Raw genomic sequence first — 21,213 nt, 5'->3', positions numbered from 1 at the left:
TAAATAAAATTGACATTGACATTGACTCAGGAGAATGACTCCCGAGGACGAGAGTCCGGTAATTCTGCTAATGGAACAGCACGTTCTTGAAAGCATCACTCAGCTCACTCTGCTACTCCGGTTATCTCTGTATGTACATTTTAGGCAACAATAAAACTATATATTTCATAAAACACCACTCTGCCTCTTTTCGTTTTCATTTTAATACATTTTAAACATTATAGGCACACAAATGTGGTTCAGGCAATGCATATTGATTGTATTCACTGCATGTATAACGTTAGCCTATTTATAACAAAACAAAATATAAAAAACGCAAATAATTGCGTACCGTACTGTACCGTACCATGCAGTGGAAAAAGCGCTAATAAAGGCTCCGCCTTTAAAAATGTGAATTAGGATCAAACCTGTTTGTTGGTCTCTTCTCGAGGATAGCGAGCAATGCTTTCTCTCCTTTGCTTGACCTTTTCCCAGTCGGCTTCCCAGAGTTCCTTCCTGTAGTCCGATTTCTGCGACATGATTCGCTGGTTGATCCTCTGGTTTTCTTTAGTCAACTCTACAATTTTCTCCTTCTTTTTCAGTGTGTTCACACTGTAAAACCAGATATATAACATTATCATATCATAACATAAATAACATTTTCATTACTTCAAAATAAATGTCAAATGAAATAAAATAAAACATTAAAAAAATATTTTATTTTGGCTATTTGTAAATAATTAGGAAACTAATTATATTTTCTAATTATAACTAATTTTAACCACAGAATAAAAACGGTATGTTTGAGATAACATGAGACGCAGCGGGAGATCCGACAACTGAAACCCAGCTCAAATAAACACCTCACTGAGTTACTATGTTAACCAGCTAAACACACACACACACACACACACACACACACACACACACACACACACACACACACACACACACACACACACACACACACACACACACACACACACACACACACACACACACACACACACACACACACACACACACACACACACACACACACACACACACACACCTGAGCTGTGGGCAATTGTTCCTGGCGTCCACCAGTCCTTTAAAGCGAGCGATAGCAGGAAGTTTACTGGCCAGATGATGATTGTCTCTCTCTATGATGGCCATCCTTTCTTTCTGCAACTGAAGACAACAACTGTTATCATGCATTTCATTACTCCACGCTACTTCATAAAACATCACTATAATGCAAAAGTACTGTTATAGAGCTCACAAAATCATTGTTGTCTACTTATAGGCTAATAATTATTGGAGTACGTTCAACTGTTTGGTTACCGACATTCCTCAAAATATCTTCTATTGTGTTCAGCAGAAGAAAGAAACTCATACAGGTTTGGAACAACATGAGGACGAGTAAATGATGACAGGAAAATACATTCTTGTTTACATATTAATAAATCAGTCACCTGTGGTCTCTTTAGACTCTGTCGAATATGCGGTGTCTCCATGCCCTTGGTGTCAATGACAGGTTAGCGTTTCTCACCTGAGACAAAGAGAAAATCAATATATATGGTCATTCCTGGTGTGCGGTGACATTTTGGCTTCGAAAAAAAGTACATGATTTTCATGTTTTTAACATTCTACCAAAATAGTGACATGTTTAACTATAAGGAATACATATTGGTCAAGATCAGGGACTCAAAAAAATAATAGTTTTAACAGTTACTAATCACTGAAACTAATAGTGGTACTTATGTTTCTTTGAAAATAATGAAATAGATTTTTTTTTTTTTTACATTATAGACATTCACATTACAGTATAGGCTAACTGCGATCAATTTTAACATTATTAGGCTTTAAAAATAACTTTTAATCTTAAGATTAACCTTTTTAATAACAGTTTATTTTTATTAATCAGAATCTTTATATTATTATTACAATTTCAAAGAAAATTTTAAGAAATAAAACATTTCTGAGCTCCAAAAAATCAAGCAAAATTAATCAATGAGGCCCTTTTTATGCATTTTATATACATTTTATATATAATATAAGATTTTTTTCTTATATTCTTTTGTTCATCTTCATTACCTAGAGGTATAATTATACATAATTAAAAAATTAGTTAAAACACAGAACATCTAACAGATCATAGGCTAAGTTGTTTATGTTTTACAATGTTGTTATTTTTTAATTAACGAAATGTTAATCTTCATAACAGAAGATAAAATACAATACAACAATCTTCAAGATAAAGTAAATCTTCAAATGTGTAAAGAATTGTCACCTTAAAAACAGTCTTTTGTGGTGGAACAAGCAATGCTATATAGAAATATATAGTTAGCATCTTTAAAAGTGGTTTTATTATTTTATTAGTTCATTAACTAATTGTTAACTCAACTAATTTAATGTAAAGAGCTAGAAACTAGAATTACTAATTAAATAAATGTAAACTAGCCTAACGTTAAATGCATTGATTAGAGTTGCCATAGACTAAAGATTTGTCTAGTCGACTAGTAGTCATTCATTTAAGCAATTAGTCGACTAATCTCACGTTTATATTCATTTCTGCTTAAATACTGAGTGCATGGAGAAAATATATATATTTCTAAATCAGTGTGGGCTGCAAACATACATCTCCACTGTAATGCGCCTCAAGAGAGAATAATGCACCTTTCATATGGATTACATAGCCGAATCAGCCGGTATTTGCCTTCAATTCTATTTTTTTTTCGTTTAAAAGTGGACATTTCGAGTTTTATATAGAAATATTCATCATGTCTGTGAGGCTATACTGTGTTTCAGTTCATTACTGAGACGCGCTCCAGTTCACGCTACGGAGACCATGAGCGAGCAATGTTTGCTTTATTTTATTTTACAAAAGCACAACGTTTTCTTGTTAGTGTGAGTTTACACAAATAAAAGTAGTTGTGACTGATCCATCTTTTCTGTATGACCAGAAAAGATTGAGTATTTCAAGTTGTTTCCACTGTTGGTAGGAAAATGCTATTGTTCGCTCCACACTCCGCACACACACTTTGGATATCCACCTAATAATAGCGAACATTTATCTAGGGGTTAATCTAGGTATCTAGGTTGAAAATCTAGGTTAATCTAGGTTGAAACTCAACAGCAGTGCAAAATATGAAAAGACAATGCAGAAAAGCAGAGCGCATGTGGCGGAAGACAAAACTTGTAGTCCACTATAACATCTACAAAGACACCATCCATGCTTTCAATATGGAACTAGGCAAAGCTAGACAAACTTTCTTCTCAAATATTATAAACAGCAACTTAAACAACACACGCACTCTTTTTGCTACTGTAGAGAGACTGACAAACCCCCCGAGCCAGATTCCCAGTGAAATGCTCTCAGACAGCAAGTGCAGTGAGTTCGCTTCTTTCTTCTCTGAGAAAATCAACAATATCAGAAAGGTGATCAGCACATCCTTGAGTTGCACTGGGGTCAGACAGATCAGACCACAACCTGAGAAAGTAGTTACTATGTCTGATTTCAAAGAAATTGATGGAAAATTTTTAGAAGAAACCGTACAGCACCTTAAAACATCGACCTGCGCCCTTGACGCTCTACCCACATCTTTCTTCAAAAGTGTGTTAAACAGCTTAGAAGCAGATCTGCTAGAAGTGGTTAATGCCTCACTTCTCTCTGGAAGTTTTCCAAACTCCCTGAAAACTGCAGTTGTTAAACCCCTCCTGAAAAAGAGTAATCTGGATAAGACTATATTAAGCAATTATAGACCGATCTCAAATCTTCCTTTCATAGGCAAGATCATTGAAAAAGTTGTTTTCAATCAGCTGAACAAATTCTTAAGCTCGAATGGATACTTTGACAATTTTCAATCTGGTTTCCGATCGCATCACAGCACAGAGACAGCGCTCATAAAGATAATTAACGACATTCGCTTAAATACTGATACAGGCAAATTATCAGTGCTGGTACTACTCGACCTCAGTGCTGCATTTGACACTGTTGATCACAACATACTTCTTGACAGGCTGGAAAACTGGGTGGGGCTTTCTGGGATAGTCCTAAAATGGTTCAGGTCATACTTAGAAGCGAGAGGTTATTATGTGAGTATAGGAGACCATAAGTCTGAGTGGACATCCATGACATGCGGAGTTCCTCAAGGCTCAATTCTTGCGCCACTCCTATTCAACCTGTACATGCTTCCAATGAGCCAAATAATGAGAAAGAACCAAATCTCTTACCACAGCTATGCAGACGACACACAGATCTACTTAGCCCTATCGCCTAACGATTACAGCCCCATTGACTCCCTGTTCCAATGCATTGATGAAGTAAACAGTTGGATGTGCCAAAACTTTCTTCAGTTAAACAAAGACAAAACTGAAGTCATTGCGTTTGGAAACAAAGATGAAGTTCTCAAGGTGAACGCATACCTTCACTCTAGAGGTCAAACAACTAAAAATCAAGTCAGGAATCTTGGTGTGTCTCTAGAGTCAGACCTTAGCTTCAGTAGTCATGTCAAAGCAATAACTAAATCGGCATACTATCATCTGAAAAATATTGCAAGAATTAGATGCTTTGTTTCCAGTCAAGACTTAGAGAAACTTGTGCATGCTTTCATCACCAGCAGGGTGGATTATTGTAATGGACTCCTTACTGGCCTTCCCAAAAAGACCATAAGACAGTTGCAGCTCGTACAGAACGCTGCCGCCAGACTTCTGAGCAGAACCAGAAAATTTGAACACATCACACCAGTCCTCAGGTCTTTACACTGGCTTCCAGTCACATTTAGGATTGATTTTAAAGTATTATTACTGGTATATAAATCATTTAATGGCCTTGGACCTCAATACATTGCAGATATGCTCACTGAATATAAACCCAACAGATCACTCAGATCATAGGTTCACATCAGCTAGAAATACCAAGGGTTCACTCAAAGCAAGGAGAGTCCGCTTTTAGCTATTATGCCAGCCGCAGCTGGAACCAGCTTCCAGAAGAGATCAGGTGTGCTCCTACAGTAGCCACATTCAAATCCAGACTCAAAACACTTCTGTTTAGCTTAGCATTTACTGAATGAGCACTGTGCCACTGTTCGTCCGACTGTTTGCACTGTATTTTATTTTCTAAACTGTTTTAATTATTCTTACTTCCTTTATTACCTATGTAATTATTTTAATTTCTTTGTAAAGCACTTTGAATTACCACTGTGTATGAAATGTGCTATATAAATAAACTTGCCTTGCCTTGCCTTGCCTAGGTACACACACACACACACACACACACACACACACGGCTCCAGACTAACTTTTTATAGTTTTTAGTTGTTAGTCACATAATAAAAACACCATACAATGTTTATAATATATATTATTATATTTATTTAGCTCCATTCAAAGTAGCTATCTGTAAACAGGTAAAAAAAAACTGATTTAATAAAAAAAGACAGGAGTTATGCTTTTTTATATTCATGCAGAACAAATCTTTTTTTTTAATACATACAGCTCAAAACGTTTCAACAATTCAATATTAAGGACACAGACCGCATTAGGTTTATTATCCACTGTCACTGGCATTTTCTAAGTAAGTTACCCTAATAGGCTAGTAATAAATGAACACACATACAAAAATGTCTTTCGTCCTGTATGGCGTCCTGGAGAATATTTCTGTACGTCCTAAACACATTGCAGCTAGTCTCGAGCCCTGACACACACACACACACACACACACACACACACACACACACACACACACACACACGCGCGCACACACATCTCGGCATACCTTGTGGATCTCGCAGGTGGACTGGTCCAATTTCTGCAGCAGGAACCGCTAACGTTAGCTGGTAGGACTTTAGTATCTTGTGACAAATTTCGTTATAAAAATACGTTATACAAAAGTTCGTTATACAAACACAAAACTCAAACCAAACCAAACGCTAGAAACCAAAGCAAACCAAACCAAACGCTAGAAACCAAAGCAAACCAAACGCTACAAACCGACAGTTGTAAACAGTAAAGGCTTGTGACGTCACAGGGCAGCTGTGTAGACCGCCTTTGCAGTAGAACATCAGCGCCTACGTCACATCACCGCGTCATGGCGCCGCCCTCTGGAGCGTACAATTATTCATATTTTTCAAGATTTCTCGGCTAGCGTGCAGAAGAAGACAGCGGAGACGGTAGAGGCCCGAAGAAGACGACGACTGCGGGAAGCAGGATTCAAATATGCCTTCATCTACCCTGCCTGTTCAACGCAGCTGGTAAAGACACACACACGTCTACGAACACCACCTTCGACTCCGCAAATGTATATCCCCTCGCTGCCTCGCAAGTACTTATGTTATGACGTACGTAACGTGAAAAGTACTATTGAATATTGTCTGCAATTAATGCATAGGAGGACTGTAATAAACTGTTTGGCTCTGAGCAAAGTTCTTCTTCTGTAGTTTTTTTGGCAGTTTGCAAACGAGGTGCATTGCCGCCATCTTCTGGACTGAGGTGTGATCTCATTAGGCTGTCAGTTTACACGATGAAGATAAAAAAAATAATAAAATGAAAAATGTCTAAATCCTATTTGCAAGCTGTGCCACACAAACTCAACAGGTTTTTTAAACTCAATCCATTCTTCGTTACCCTCTCTAGTTCTTTCCTTTTTTCAGAATACTTTCTACATATCAAGAGTACATTTTCCATTCTCCAAAATGTATACATAGTCCATTCTGGTGTTCTCCTATTATATTTAAGCAGCCGTTTAATCTTGTGTGCCCTAATCTATATGCTCTACTACATATAGGGCTTCTTTTGCTAACTTATCCACCTTTTCATTTTTCCCACATGCGCTGGAACCAACATAAACTGTATATATATTTTTATTGATTTAAACTAAAAAATTAATTGATTTATTCCATCTAAAAGATCTTGCTTACATATTGATTTCCCACTTGAAATTATGAGCGACTCTGCCTTGTGTTTTTCCCATAGACAGTATGTAAACTGGACACAGCGACCCCGTAGGTTTCAACGGAGAGAAGTGAAGTCAATTAGAAGCCAGGCGAACTACGCAGGCTCAAACTGAGCTTGACTACGTAGATGTGACGTGAGCAACCTGTAGGTCTTCTAGTAGCTGTACCGAGAGAAATCTGAATCATTCCCTTCCGAATCTCGCAGAGACGGAGAGCGTGAGTATTAGCTGTCCATGAGCTAGCAGTGGGAGCAACTTTATCACTCTCTATGGGCTTCTCCCTTGACTTTATGCCTCCACGTCCTCCCGATTGCTTGCGAGCTTCTCTGCCTGTCCATACGGTAATTTCTCGACTTGTGCGACAGAGTCGCGCGGTTATGACGCAATCGTTAGCCTATTTTTACAAAAACTGCTTCTACGGGGCCATAACGTAAGATACAAGGTAATGGAGCCTTTTATACATTTTCGTGTTTCTTTAGAAATAAACAATGGACAAACGTTGTCTTTAAACGCCTCAGATGTAAAGTTATTCGCTGTCAAAGTGACGCCAAAATGAATGGGAGTCAATGGAATGCTAACAGCAGGTGGGGGTCGGCTAGCCAATGGCGGCGCCCGGGGATGCTTCAGTGTTTTTCCAGTAGTGTGTTCCTGCACAACCGGAGGCTGCAGTTTCAGGACTTTATTTTTTTGTGACAGCGCCACCTACCGAACTGGATGATATAGCGGCGGCTGCAGTTTCAGGACCCAGGTGTTTAGTTTGTAAGATCCACCTATTATCTTCTATGATTATCTTAAGTCTTGTTATCCAGCCGGGTTCGTCACTTATTTGTTTCCCCTGGAAACTTTTCTGTTGTGGTTTGTGTTATTTGCAATGTGTTTCTGTATTTGGTATTATTTTATTAGATCAGAGATAACATTTAAATCTGTCATATAATCATGTTACAATACAACCTTCATATGGGGCATGTTGTCACACTCCACTTCCATTCTTTCGGGGTAATATTATTAGTTACACAAAACCACATAATTGTACTAGACGTATGTGAAATTAATCCGGGGGGAAATAAATACTCTAAACCCCTAAATAGGTTTACACAAACTGAGCAAGTAAAAAAGCATTAGGATTAGCATCTGTAATATTACAGAGCACTTTTATAGCTTTGTAATCTTACTGGGTGACAACTAGAGACTCAGTTGTGTTCGTTTTTATTTCTCATAAAGGATTTATAGTAGCCTACTTAAATATCCCAAAACACATATCTGAAAACTTTATCGACCTGTGAAAATGATCTTACACCGCCTCAATAGTGCAGAACATCCATCATCCACTGGATGGCAACACAACTATGCTGGATAAATCCAGTCTCCCTTCGCTGGCTGAAAACACAAGAGGAAAAGCAGAAATCATTATGAGTGCACGTATAATTCGCTCGGCATATTGCATATTTATGAATTATAGAATATTCCAAACAATACGAAGTGAGATTTCTGAAGACAGGATGAGTTCGGCCTCCTGTTCTGGTGCATGGGGTTATTTAAAGCATTTATTAAAAGTGTTTTTCATCACAGAAGTCTCTGTCACAGACAAAACATCCTGTTCTTTTTTTCATGTGTAGCAGGGTGACTGAATCCACTATATCATTCACCTGTGCTTAATTTGTTACCACCCCGCGCCTTGTCCTATATATGAGATGCGTGGTGGCCACTTTGTATGCGTCTTGGTATCGCCAACTTGACGTCATCTGTGGCTGCCGCAGGTATGTGATTGTATGGGGAAACTCGCGCTTTCTCGTCTTGTGCTGGCAGTTTATACAAATTTCTCTTGCTGTCAGGTTGCGACGGTAGGCTGTTCCTCCCGCTGCTGTGTGTTTGCTGCCCACTTCTCTCAGGTATGTGTAGCCTCTTCGTTCAATGTGAATATATTGGCTGCGTTTGACAACTTGTGATTTTAATATCTGCAGTGACAACGATAGAATGTCATCTATATTACCTGAGTGAGAAGCTGTATTATATTATGGTGTGCGACTACGAAGCAGTTCTCTTACGAGAGTTCTCTCGTACTGCGTCGAAGACGCTACGGGAAAGATTATTTCTCGAGATATTGAAGCCTAAAAATTAATCCTTAATTTTGTTATTAATGTAAAACGCTTTCAGCAGCATACAGCCTTAAGCGGAACAGCTTGCGCGCCCATTGGCTATTCTGCTGGAAAAGCAGCAGCCTATGCGAGGCCCCTAGTGACGCTTGACCCAATGAGGACGCTTCGCGCCCTCTGCGTCACGTCCCGCCGAAACGGGCGTGGCCTAGGCCTATAAATGCTCGAGCGGGGCTGCCACACACTGATTTTCTTTACTTCAGCGAAGCTCCCGCATCGTTGGAATCTGGATACAAGCCGCCACAACCATCGAGAAAGCACCTCTGCAGGACGCGCTCATCTCTGAAGCCGCTGGTCATCGCCGCCTTCAGCTGCCGTTCCCTGCGACGCTATCCGGCGTGGATCTATATCCTTTATATTGTGTGTGTGTTTTGTGTGTGTGTTCGCCGTCGCGTCACAAATTTTTTCCACTCACAAAAGAGCACAAGCGTCTTTTTAAAGATGCCTCGCACCTCCTGCGGCTCGTGCAGAGCCCCACTCATCGACGGGGACCACCACGTGCTGTGTGTTTTCTGCATGGGTGAAGAACACGCAGCTATCGCACTCTGTGATGGCGGCTGCCATCACTGCGACATGATGCCTATGTCGACTCTGCGGACTCGCCTAGCATCGTTCGCCGAAGCTGCACTTCTGCCCGCCACAGTGCCGCGCCATAAAAAGCGCCGCGCTCAGCGGGTCCCGGAACCTCCCTCCACCACGAGAAGCTCGCCGCCGCCGCAAGCTTCTCCGTCTGCTTCCCTGGAGTCGCTCACCGATGGACAATGGCCGCTGTCTGCCGCCGTGTCTGTCATGGACGACGAACAGGAAGCCGCGTCTGTGGGGGAAGACGACTGCTGTTCTCTCCTCGCTTCGGGAAGCGAGGGATGGGCGAGCTCCGCGCTTCGCCGCCCTCTAGACATGCCCCCTTTCTTCATGAGCTTCACGAAGAAGTGGCGAAGTCCTGGAAAGCCCCTTTCTCAGCCAGAGTGCGCACTTCTGCCCCGACAGCATTCTACGCGGTGGACGGTGCTCGAGACAGAGGCTACCACTCTCTTCCTCCGGTGGAAGAGGCCGTAGCGACTCACCTTTGCCCACCCTCTGCTGGACGGCGGGCTAAGGGAGTGTTACCGTCGAGAGCCTGCCGCACGTCGTCAGCTTTGAACGGCCGCGTTTACTCCGCCGCTGGACAAGCTGCATCGGCGCTGCACACCATGGCGCTGCTTCAGATCCACCAGGCTAACCTTTTCCGCAAGCTGGACGAGGAAGGCCTGGGAGCGGTCAACGTGCCGGACTTACGTAGCGCCATGGACCTCGCCCTTCGCGCTACAAAGTCCGCTGCACACGCCATTGGGAGGATTATGGCCTCCGCGACAGTAGCAGAGAGGCATCTGTGGCTGACGCTCTCCGAGATGGCGGAGTCAGAGCGCTCTGCGTTCCTCGACGCTCCCGTCTCGACGACTGGCCTCTTCGGATCATCCGTCAAGGATTTCGCGGACCGATTCGCTGAGGTACAGAAAACGTCGCAAGCCATGACACATTTCCTGCCCAAGCCTGTTCGAGCTCAGCAGCGGCCCGCGCCCGCCGCGGCAACCCAGCAGCAGATGGCCCGAGACCAGAGACCACGCTCTCGCTCAGCCGGACGCCGCCCCCCGCCGCGTGTGCCTCGGCCGAAGATGTCAATCAAGCCCGAGGCCTCTGCGCCTTCCTAGCCCGGCTAGGAAAAAGAAGGTGTTCAGGTCCCGCTGCGGCCGGACTTCCACCCAAGATTCCCGCTCGTACAGCCCCAGCACTCGCGTTTGTACAAGTGTATACTGCAGCCAACAAACCGGCAGTAAAGCCCGTTTGCCTGCACACAAACGCCGTTTTCACGGCGACCCAGATAAATCTGAAAAAGAGTTTAATTTCTGGTATTTCGGCCACGGCCGATGGTGTAATGCCCACCCAGTGCCCATTCGTACACACAAGCACAGCCCTGTACAACACAGGGTCTGCACACATAAAATCGACTCATGTCGATTGTGCATCACACGTAGTGAGCGTGCCCACTATTCAGTGCCCACAACCACTACACGCTGCACGTCCCGCGGTTTCTGTAAAAACGAAACCAACGCACGGTCAGTCAGTCCTAACAGACAGTACCCCCAGTGTAATAAATGTGCCCGCTGTCACGCACCCACATTTATCCACGAACATAACGAGCCCTACGGGGCTCGCCCCGCGCGCTCTCTTTCAACTAAGAGAGTTGAGCGCGCACGGGATGCCCGCTCGATTAAACGCGCCCCCCGCCTCAAACGCTGCAAACACGGCGTCCATGTTACAGCACACGGTTGCTCTCGCGTCGCCGCCATTTCGCGACCAGGGGCCGGAATTCATTCGACCCCTAGTTACTCGTGCGGATGCATGGGAAAAAATTCCCGGGGTTTCAGAATGGGTGTTGAACATCATAAAAAGAGGCTATTCGCTACAGTTCTCTCGACGCCCTCGCCGTCACACGGCGAGAGTCGGGACTATGGTAAAAACAGAAGTAGCACACCTACTTCGGGCCGAAATAGCGAAGCTATTGAGCAAAGGGGCCATAGAGCCTTTATCTTAAGCTCAGAGCGAAGGGGGTTTGTACAGCAGATATTTCCTGGTGCCAAAGAAAGACGGGGGTCTCAGACCCATTTTAGATCTGCGGCAGCTGAACGAAACGCTTATGAAGCGAAAGTTCAGAATGCTCACGACCAGAAAAATCCTCGCGCAGATACGCATCTACTTATGACAATAGATATGAAAGTATTTTCAAATACAAATTGCGTCACGTCACAGGCGATTCTTGAGATTCGCCTTCGCGGGCCAGGCATATCAGTACACAGTCCTGCCATTCGGCCTGTCTTTAGCACCTCGTACATTTACAGTGTGCATGGACGCGGTGCTGGCACCCCTGAGACTCCGAGGCGTGCGAATTCTTGAATTATTTGGAGCCCAATCGCGTTCAGAACTCGTACGATGTTTAGGTCTCAGAGTCAACTGGGAGAAGAGTTCACTATTTCCCAGTCAAAGGGTTTTCTTTTCTGGGAATGGTACTGGACTCGCTGTCTATGACGGCACAGCTGTCATCACAGCGCAGACTGAGTATTCTGCATATGATAGCATCCTTCCGCAGCGGTCGCATAGTCCCGCTCAGGAAGTTTCAGAGGACGCTGGGCCTTATGGCCTCGGCGTCATCAGTACTACAGCTGGGTCTGCTGCGCATGCGCCCACTGCAGTTCTGGCTGAAAGCGCGAGTGCCGCGCCGAGCATGGGTTTCCGGTCTTTGTCGCCTCAGGGTCGATCAAGAATGCATGTCAGCCCTGACACCATGGAGAGCGTCAGACTGGTACCGATCAGGTGTAAGCCTGGGGACTTCCTCGAGCGTGAAGGTGGTGTCCACGGACGCGTCCACCTCAGGCTGGGGAGCGCTGCTCGAGGGCAGACCGTTCTTTGGCCAGTGGCCAGAGCGGGTCAAATCACTACACATAAACTGCCTGGAAATGTTGGCAGTGGACTTAGCGCTGAGGCGCTTTTGTCCCAGGATAAAAGGACACCACGTCCTGGTCTGTTCGGACAACATGTCAGTAGTGGCCTACATAAACCGCCAGGGGGGTGTAAGATCCCGAAACCTCTACAGGTTGACGGAACGCCTCTTGGTCAGGGCCCAGCACAACCTGCGCTCACTGAGAGCAGTACACGTGCCAGGGCACCTGAACGTAGGCCCGGACAGACTCTAACGGAACAACGTTCCTACGGGAGAGTGGTCTCTACACCCACAGACAGTGCAACTGCTGTGGAAAACGTTCGGTAGAGCAGAAACAAACCTGTTTGCATCTCAGGAGAATGCTCAAGGCCCGAAATTCTTTTCAAAGAGCATGAACGCGCTGGCCAGTGCCTGGCCCCGCTGTCCGCTCTATGCTTTTCCTCCTGTCTCACTCCTGCCTCAGGTGTTGGAGCGAATCAGAGAAAGCGGATGCTCAGTGCTACTCGTTGCTCCGCTCTGGACGAACCAAGCGTGGTTTCCAGTATTGGTGCAGCTGACGAGCACTGCTCCATGGCCGATACCGGTGAGGAGGGACCTCCTCTCTCAGGCCGAGGGCTCGATTTTGCATCCTCGCCCAGAACTATGGTCCCTACATGCGTGGGCTATAAACGGGTACCCACTAACCTCCCGAAGAGAGTACTAGACACGATCGAGCAGGCTAGAGCCCCGTCCACTAGGCGGCTCTATGCCTCTAAATGGTCTGTGTTTTCGGGTTGGTGTTCAGCCCGGGGTCTATCACCCCTACATTGCGGGGAGACGGAAATGCTCTCCTTTTTACAAGAGCTGCTGGATAGAACCCCATCCACGCTCAAAGTCTATGTGGCGGCTATATTAGCGTTCGTTAATCCGACGCTTGGCCGTTCACTGGGCAGGAACGACCTGGTGGTTCGTTTCCTTAAGGCGAGCTAGGAGGTTGAATCCTCCCAGACCTCCTTCAGTCCCCATCTGGGACCTTTCTACGGTACTGAATGCCATGAAAGGTGCCCCATTCAAGCCTGTACACTCAGTTGAGATGAAGCACTTGTCTTTCAAGACTGTGTTTCTTCTGGCTCTTGCTTCAGTGAAGCGCGTGGGGGATTTGCAGGCACTCTCAGTGAGAGCGTCATGTATGGAGTTCGGGCCTAACGACTCTAAAGTCGTACTAAAACCGAAACATGGGTACGTGCCTAAGTCCCGCAACACACCGTTCAGGGCTCAGGTCATCTCCTTGTCGGCTCTGCCGGCCTCCGAGGACGGTAATAGCTCCCTTTGTCCGGTCAGGGCATTAAGAGCTTATGTGTCTTATGCTGTTTTTCGACAGACGGAGCAGCTCTTCATTTCGTTCAGTGGGCGTTCTAAGGGACGAGCCGCGTCGAAACAAAGCCTGTCTAGATGGGTGGTGGATGCCATAGCGATGGCCTACGGATCGGAAGGTTTAACATGCCCACTGGGCATCAGAGCACACTCTACGAGGGGCATGGCCTCCTCGTGGGCTTGGTATAGTGGAATCTCGTTGCAAGATATCTGTATGGTGGCAGGCTGGGCCTCCCCGTCTACATTTATAAGGTTCTATAACCTAGAGGTTCCCGCGTTGCAGGCCAAACTACTCTCGGTCTAGAAGACCCAAAACGGTGTTCCTGCCCCGCCTTGCGGCCCAGACCACCTAATGTTCTAAGCATCACTCACTGACAACTGCGTCCTATGAGCATGCTATGACCCGCCATATATATTTATTCATTTACGTATATATGTTATTATGTCCTTCGGGGCACTATTATAAAGGGATGATACTATTCTAGCCGCTCTCCCTATAAACTCTCTGTAAGTTTTTTGTGTTCAGGCACTTATATGCCCCGGGCGCGCGCGCCCTGGGGTGTCTGTGTCGGATCGGAGCACGCACGGCGTTTTACACGGGGTTCCTGTAGCGTCTTCGACGCAGTACGAGAGAACTCTCATAAGAGAACGTACTCGGTTACTAACCTAACCTCGGTTCTCTCCATAGACATGTATAGAAAGGCTAGATGGCTCAAGGCGGAGTCAGCTGTGTCGTCACTTGGCGGCCATCTTAGGTCAGGAGACTGCGCTGCTGCTCCCTGCTGCTGTGGACGGAAGGTGAGTGACATACGCCAACTAAAATGCTCGTAACTTGCTGAATTCTTGACAGATTTACAAACGGTTTGGTTTATTACAAACCTTATTAACGTGGCTATGATTTGTGCTGATGCCGATGTTTAATAAACTCAGTGGCTATAATTTTTCACAAGTATGCAGTTAAATAGCCGCATCCCTGACGTTTATGACACACCAAGCCGTTTGAAAATCGGTTGAAAATTGAGCAAAATATAGTTATTTCAGCACTACATGCACAATAGACTTTAATGTTTTAACTGGACGAGCGGTCCTGTCCTAAGATGGCCGCCGTGTGACGTCGTCGGGTCCCATTGGCTCTCAGCGCCGGTAAGCCATCTAGCCTTTCTATACATGTCTATGGGTTCTCTCTAGAAGAGGGACGAGTACTGCGTCTCCGTGCCGTGCATGCCCACTCTGCGTCGCTTCATTGGCGAAAATCAGTGTGTGGCAGCCCTGCTCGAGCATTTATAGGCCTAGGCCACACCCGTTTCGGCGGGACGTGACGCAGAGGGCGCGAAGCGTCCTCATTGGGTCAAGCGTCACTAGGGGCCTCGCATAGGCTGCTGCTTTTCCAGCAGAACAGCCAATGGGCGCGCAAGCTGTTCCGCCTAAGGCTGTATGCTGCTGAAAGCGTTTTACATTAATAACAAAATTAAGGATTAATTTTTAGGCTTCAATATCTCGAGAAATAATCTTTCCCGTAGCGTCTTCGACGCAGTACTCGTTCCTCTTCTAGAGAGAACCGAGGTTACGTTAGTAACCGAGTACGTTTGTGAGCAGTACCTCCCCGTGGTATGTAAGATTATGTTTTTGGATATTAATAACTTACTGTTGTTATCTAACATTATCTTTCTGCTCGGCAGGCCCCCCCTGCATAACCGAGTCTCTTGCGCTAATTATGGGAACCGTGTATCATTGATGTCTGGTGATTGCGTATAATTATGACTGTTTTAAATATTCGCTGTTTTGCCTCGACTTAAGTGATGTAAACTTTTCTACTGCTACTACTTCCCTCGCATGTCGGTTGAGACGATTGTGCATTTAGTTGACTTTGTGGAAGGCCTGTCTCTACTGGTCACTGCCGATTGGAACTAACGGGTGCGTTCAAGCATTTCTTTTGCGAGCCTTGTGTAAACTGGCTGTCGCCATGAACCCCATTGACCCATAAGTGTGGATGTTTGATTGATTATTTATTTTCTTTTTTTCCTCTTTGTTTATTGTGGATTATTTTCTTTACTAAAGGTTAAAGCCTTGAAATATCTGATCTTGGACGCGTGACTTGTGTGTTTATTTATTTTTCTTTTCTTGTTGCAGGAGCTGGGTGGGGGGTTTCTGGAGGGCGAAGGTGAAGCTGCCAAACTGTAGGGTGTGCTCACATAGAGTGTTGTGTGTTTTCTGGCATTAAACCTTCACGTGTGCAGTGGGTATTTGCAGTGGCCTATTGTAGACTTGTAGTCAAGACCGCCTAAACCGAGACCAAGACACTACCAAGACCAGAGGGTATAGAGACCAAGACCAAGTCGAGACCAAGACCGAGACCAAGTCGAGACCGGAGGGGGAAAAAAACAGACTAGTGTTGAAGCTAAGCAATAACCTGTATGAATTCAAGAACAACAGCATACTAGGGTTCAGCCGCAGTTTACATTCAATACATATTAGACGGTATTACTTCAACTACACATGCAGAACAACAGAGACAGACCATGTCGTGTGTGTGACTGTGAGCTCACTGTAAATGTTTTTGCAGACTGGGTGAGATCAACAAATGTGTAGCAATTGCATGACGGCTGTTACTGCACTATTAGACTCCCTTAACTTTTGTGTACTGTTGAGGACTGACATGACTGGTTTATCTGACAAAACATCAAACACCATCTTGCTCCTCCAACAACTGTCTAAAGAATGAGAAATATGTAACCAATTGAAATTATACTTAATGTGTAGATGAAATCATAACATCATATTAAAGATACACAATTATAAACTTGGATTATGCCTAATGTTTAGTCAACACAACGGATATATGCAGACGATATTTAAGACCATTTATTTAGTTTAACACCATCTTAAATACAATACTGTAATCAAATAACACACTTATACAACCACACGCTCAAAATCATCTGTCAGTTGTGCAGTTACCCAAAATCTCCTGAATGAAGTTAAAACCCATCATGTCACTGATATGTGGTTTTTAAATGAAGTGATCAAAGTGCTCGTTGCCGGCGCTGCGATCATCAGTGGCGCGGATACAGTGTTTTCTCGTGTGACTCGCGCACACGCCGCACTGTCTTCACTCGGACGAGCGCTTCAATCCATTGCAGATACTCTCTATTCGTTCTGGTGAAATCACAAAACATAATGCACACAAACGGTTTGATACAACCACTGATGAACATAATCGGTTTTGATGAGAGAAGAAAAAAACTATACGAGAAAAGTTTTACCACTGGACCATGAAGATATACATTGTTCAAATAGGTGAAACAGCTGTGTCACAAAAAATACATGCATGTGATTGGTTCCATTTGAATGGCGCGAGATAATTAATAATGATGCATTATCGAACGTTGTGTCGTCGTGGATATTGTAGTATTGTATAAATCCCCCGACCACTATGTCGGTCTGAGACAGCGAGACCTAGACAAGACCGAGAGCTCCGAGACCAAGACAAGACCAAGACCAAAGACCGTCAAGGCCGTGACAAGACCGAGACCACGTAAAAGTGGTCTCGAGACCAAGACCGGTCTCAAGACACACATCACTAGCCTATTGTGGGGAGGGTTTGTCTTCCAATTTGGCAGCTGACCCATACCTCCAGACACCCCCGCTCTTAGTTAAATTTGTTTCTTTTAATTGAATGTGTGCGTGTATGTGTATGTGGTGCTGATTAATGGTGTCTTTCATTATAATGCTTGTGTCGAATTTTAAACTTTGAATTTCTAAGTATTTAATATTTTGTTGACGAACAAAAATAAACTTTTCTATTCTCTAGACTCATGTCTTTTCACCCATCCACGCAAAACGAACTGGTGTGCCCTTAGGGCTATTTACCTGGTTTTCCGGGGTGGCGTAGTCGAGCGTATTATATTGTCATTTCTGTTAGAAGTGTGGTAAAACCCTTGTTAGTTCTGTCCAGACTTCTTTTCTCGTACCCACATCGCTACAATCTGGCGTAGTCGGCAGGGTATTATATTGTCATTTCTGTTAGAAGTGTGGTAAAACCCTTGTTAGTTCTCTCCAGACTTCTTTTCTCGTACCCACATTGCTACAATCTGGCGTAGTCGGCAGGTTAAGGGTTTTGGTCCCTCTCTTTATGTGGGTTGGGTGAAAACTTGAGTGTATATATAAAAAAAAAATATATATATATGTTTTTGTATTGGTGTTTGTCTGTATTGAGTTTTTTTTTTTTGAGGCAAAACAGCAACGTAGCTACTGTGATCCGGACCTCCCCTGTCAGTCGGCCTCCCTCTACGATTAGTGAGTACATTTATCATGGAAGAGGAGTTGCAACAGTTAAGAGAGTTGGTGGCGCAGCTAAAATTGAATAATTTGTCCTGATAATGAAAAATTGCATCAGGAACGTACTGTCAAATTGCCAGGCCCAAGTGTAGCAATTAGTGCTCCAGTAATGCCTGTAGGGGCACCCGTACCCTCGGGTACGGCTGCCACCCAGCCGGAAAGATTTGTTTTCGTACCTTCTGAGAACCTTTTACGCGACCAATTTGTTGAACGTGGTGGATAGTTCTCTGCGTCGTGAGCTTAAACAGCTAGTTCGCCGCCAACCTACTTCCAGTTTGCTAGAGGTTCGTAGAGAAGCAATAAGATGGGAGCGGGAGGGAATGCCGGGTGGGGTACGTGGGTGAAGTCAGTCCGTTCCAGTAGTTCCTTTGATCCAATATGGTGTGCAGGGGGGCCGTCGCCAAATACTGCTAGTTTAAGGACAAACTCTGAGTTAAGTGAGTTGAGGGAAATGTTGAAGTCTCAACAGGTACAGCTAGATCAGCTCACTAAGGGTTTGGCATTATTACAGGGTCCTGCTCCTGCTGCTCGGAGTCAATCTCCACATTCGTCGGGTTATCTGTCGTATCCACGGAATAAAGTTTCTCATTCTAATCCAATAATATGTAGAAGATGTCAGCAGCTGGGTCATTTTGCTAGGGAGTGTGATGGGGAACGTATTCCTTCTCGTTCCAAATCTCCCTTCACGGCTCCTCGTGCAGGGGGGAGTGGGCAGCCTCATCTTCAGCGGCCGTCGGAAAACTAGTTCCCACCAGGCTGCAGAGCCTCCGCTCGGTTGGGGAAAAGAATGGCTTAGACGTTTGTCCGAATATTAGTCCGGTGCCTCATTTGATGTCGTCATGCCCGCATTTGGTTGTCCTTATTGGTGGGGTCCAAGTACCTTGTCTGTTAGATACTGGCTCTATGGTGTCCACCATTACTGAGAGTTGTTTTTTACAGCATTTTGAGCCATGGGGTCAAGATCGCCTTCGTTCGTGCCAGTGGTTGCAGTTGCGGGCTGCCAACGGCCTGGACATCCCTTATATTGGGTATGTAGAATTGGATGTTGAGCTATGCGGCCGGTTGGTGCCAAACTGTGGGGTGCTTGTCGTCAGGGACCCTCCTGGCAGCTTGTGTTCCAAAGTACCAGGTATTGTGGGAATGAATATTCTCAGTCGTTGTTACCAGGAGCTTTTTGGCCAGCATGGTCCTGCCCTCTTTGAACTACCATCCTTATTGCAGGCCCCCGATTTTGTAACTCAGGCATTTCAGCATTGTCATAAGGTGGGTGCCCGTTCGGATGTCGATCGGGTAGGTCAGGTTAGAATACGAGGCCGTCGGGCATGGCGTATTCCAGGAAGTACGTTAAAATTAGTACCGGCAACTTGTTCTGAGCAATTCTCACTGGAGACTGTGTTATTCGAGCCTGTAGAGTCGGGCCTACCAGCTGGATTGTTAGCATCATCATCGTTGGTACGGGTAAACCGTGGGACTGTCTCCGTACCAGTGGTGAATGTAGGGACGACGGACGTAATGTTTTATCCTCGGGTTAAAACGGGCCCTCCTGGGCTCTCTCACAAGCTTTTATGTGGTGAGTTTGCCCAGAGGGGTTACGGAGGTTAATTCTGTCCTTGCTGCTTTTGGCCCCCTTGGCGCCCAGGTCGCTCCCACTGTAGAGGAACAGATTAGGTCTATTAACCTGTCTGTGTTGTCGTCGCAAGATCAGGATCATGTTAGGACCTTATTACTGGAGTACCAGTGTGTGTTCTCTGCTCATGAGGGGGACTTGGGGTGTACTAGTTTACTGTCACACGACATTCCTTTGTTGGATGACACCCCTGTCCGGCAGCGTTACCGCCGGATACCACCCTCAGAATATGAGGTAGTGAAGGCCCACATTGATACACTGTTAGAGTCACAGGTTATACGGGAAAGTTGCAGTCCTTACGCATCCCCGATAGTCTTGGTTAAAAAGAAAGACGGTAGTCTACGCATGTGCGTGGACTACCGTCAATTGAATTCCAAGACTAGGAAGGATGCTTTCCCCCTTCCGAGAATCGAGGAGTCCTTGGACGCCTTGACCGGTGTCCGTTGGTTTTCCACTATGGATTTAGCCAGCGGGTACAATCAGGTTCCTGTTAGTGAAAGGGATAAATCTAAGACTGCATTTTGCATGCCATTCGGGCTGTTCGAGTGGAACCGGATGCCCTTTGGGCTTTGTAACGCTCCCGGTACATTCCAACGCCTTATGCAACGATTGTTCGGTGACCAACAGTGCCAGTCACTATTACTGTACCTAGATGACATTGTCATCTTTTCATCTTCAGTGGTGCAGCACCTGGAGCGCCTGGAAGGTGTACTGAGTAGGCTGAAGTGTGAGGGCCTTAAAGCAAGGTTAAAGAAGTGTTCGTTTTTTCGCCCGGAGGTAGTATACCTTGGTCACGTAATATCGGCTGATGGCGTTTCAACTGACCCAAGAAAGATCGAGGCGGTGGCTGCGTGGCCAAGGCCCAACAGCGTTTCCGAGCTCCGCTCTTTCTTGGGCTTCGCCAGCTATTACCGCCGCTTTGTGGAGGGGTTTGCCAAGTTGGCAGCCCCTCTGCATATGTTGGTAGCGGAGCTTGGATGTGTTGGGCCCAGGAAACGAGCGGAGCAGAATTTTGCTGATGCTTGGACAGTACAGTGCCAAAACAGCTTTGATGTGTTAAAAGCAATGTTTGTTAAGGCCCCGGTGCTTGCCTACGCAGATTTCTCCCTACCGTTCATTTTGGATGTAGATGCCAGCCTGAGTGGTTTGGGGGCGGTCCTTTCACAGGAACAAGAAGGGAAGGTGAGGCCTATTGCATACGCAAGTCGTGGTCTTAGGCCCCCTGAGCGTAATATGCTAAATTACAGTTCAATGAAACTTGAATTTTTAGCGCTCAAGTGGGCCATGACCGAAAAATTCAGAGAGTATTTATTGGGTAATAAATGTGTAGTTTTTACAGACAATAACCCCC

The 21,213-nt window shown here is 45.2% G+C and overlaps 2 protein-coding genes across 4 annotated transcripts in view; one reads left to right on the top strand and one right to left on the bottom strand.

Annotated features, from left to right (window-relative positions):
- Positions 1-401: 401 nt before the first annotated feature.
- On the bottom strand, positions 402-5,988 carry LOC306994000 (uncharacterized protein; the record flags this gene model as incomplete). The annotated part of the gene is made up of 4 exons (XM_079604271.1): positions 5,741-5,988; positions 1,437-1,513; positions 1,034-1,152; positions 402-591 (listed from the first exon to the last, which is right to left on the bottom strand). The coding sequence occupies exons 2-4, from the start codon at positions 1,476-1,478 to the stop codon at positions 402-404; spliced, it is 351 nt and encodes a 116-aa protein (XP_079460397.1). The 5' UTR covers positions 1,479-1,513; positions 5,741-5,988.
- Positions 5,989-6,112: 124 nt separating this feature from the next.
- Positions 6,113-21,213, top strand: part of spire2 (spire-type actin nucleation factor 2) — a 114,405-nt gene continuing 99,304 nt past the window's right edge. For 2 of the 3 annotated variants that reach the window (XR_013796428.1, XM_079603000.1), the window contains exon 1: positions 6,113-6,215. The gene's annotated coding sequence lies outside the window, so the exon portion shown is untranslated. Of the gene's footprint in view, positions 6,216-7,058; positions 7,134-21,213 lie in introns of those variants that run through there. The other variant, XM_079603001.1, reaches the window with a different exon arrangement.

This window comes from Phoxinus phoxinus (assembly GCF_949152265.1).
Source record: "Phoxinus phoxinus genome assembly, chromosome: 25".
Classification (NCBI taxonomy): Eukaryota; Metazoa; Chordata; class Actinopteri; order Cypriniformes; family Leuciscidae; genus Phoxinus; species Phoxinus phoxinus.
Note: the sequence above shows the minus strand (reverse complement) of the source record. Positions and strands in the feature narration are given on the sequence as shown.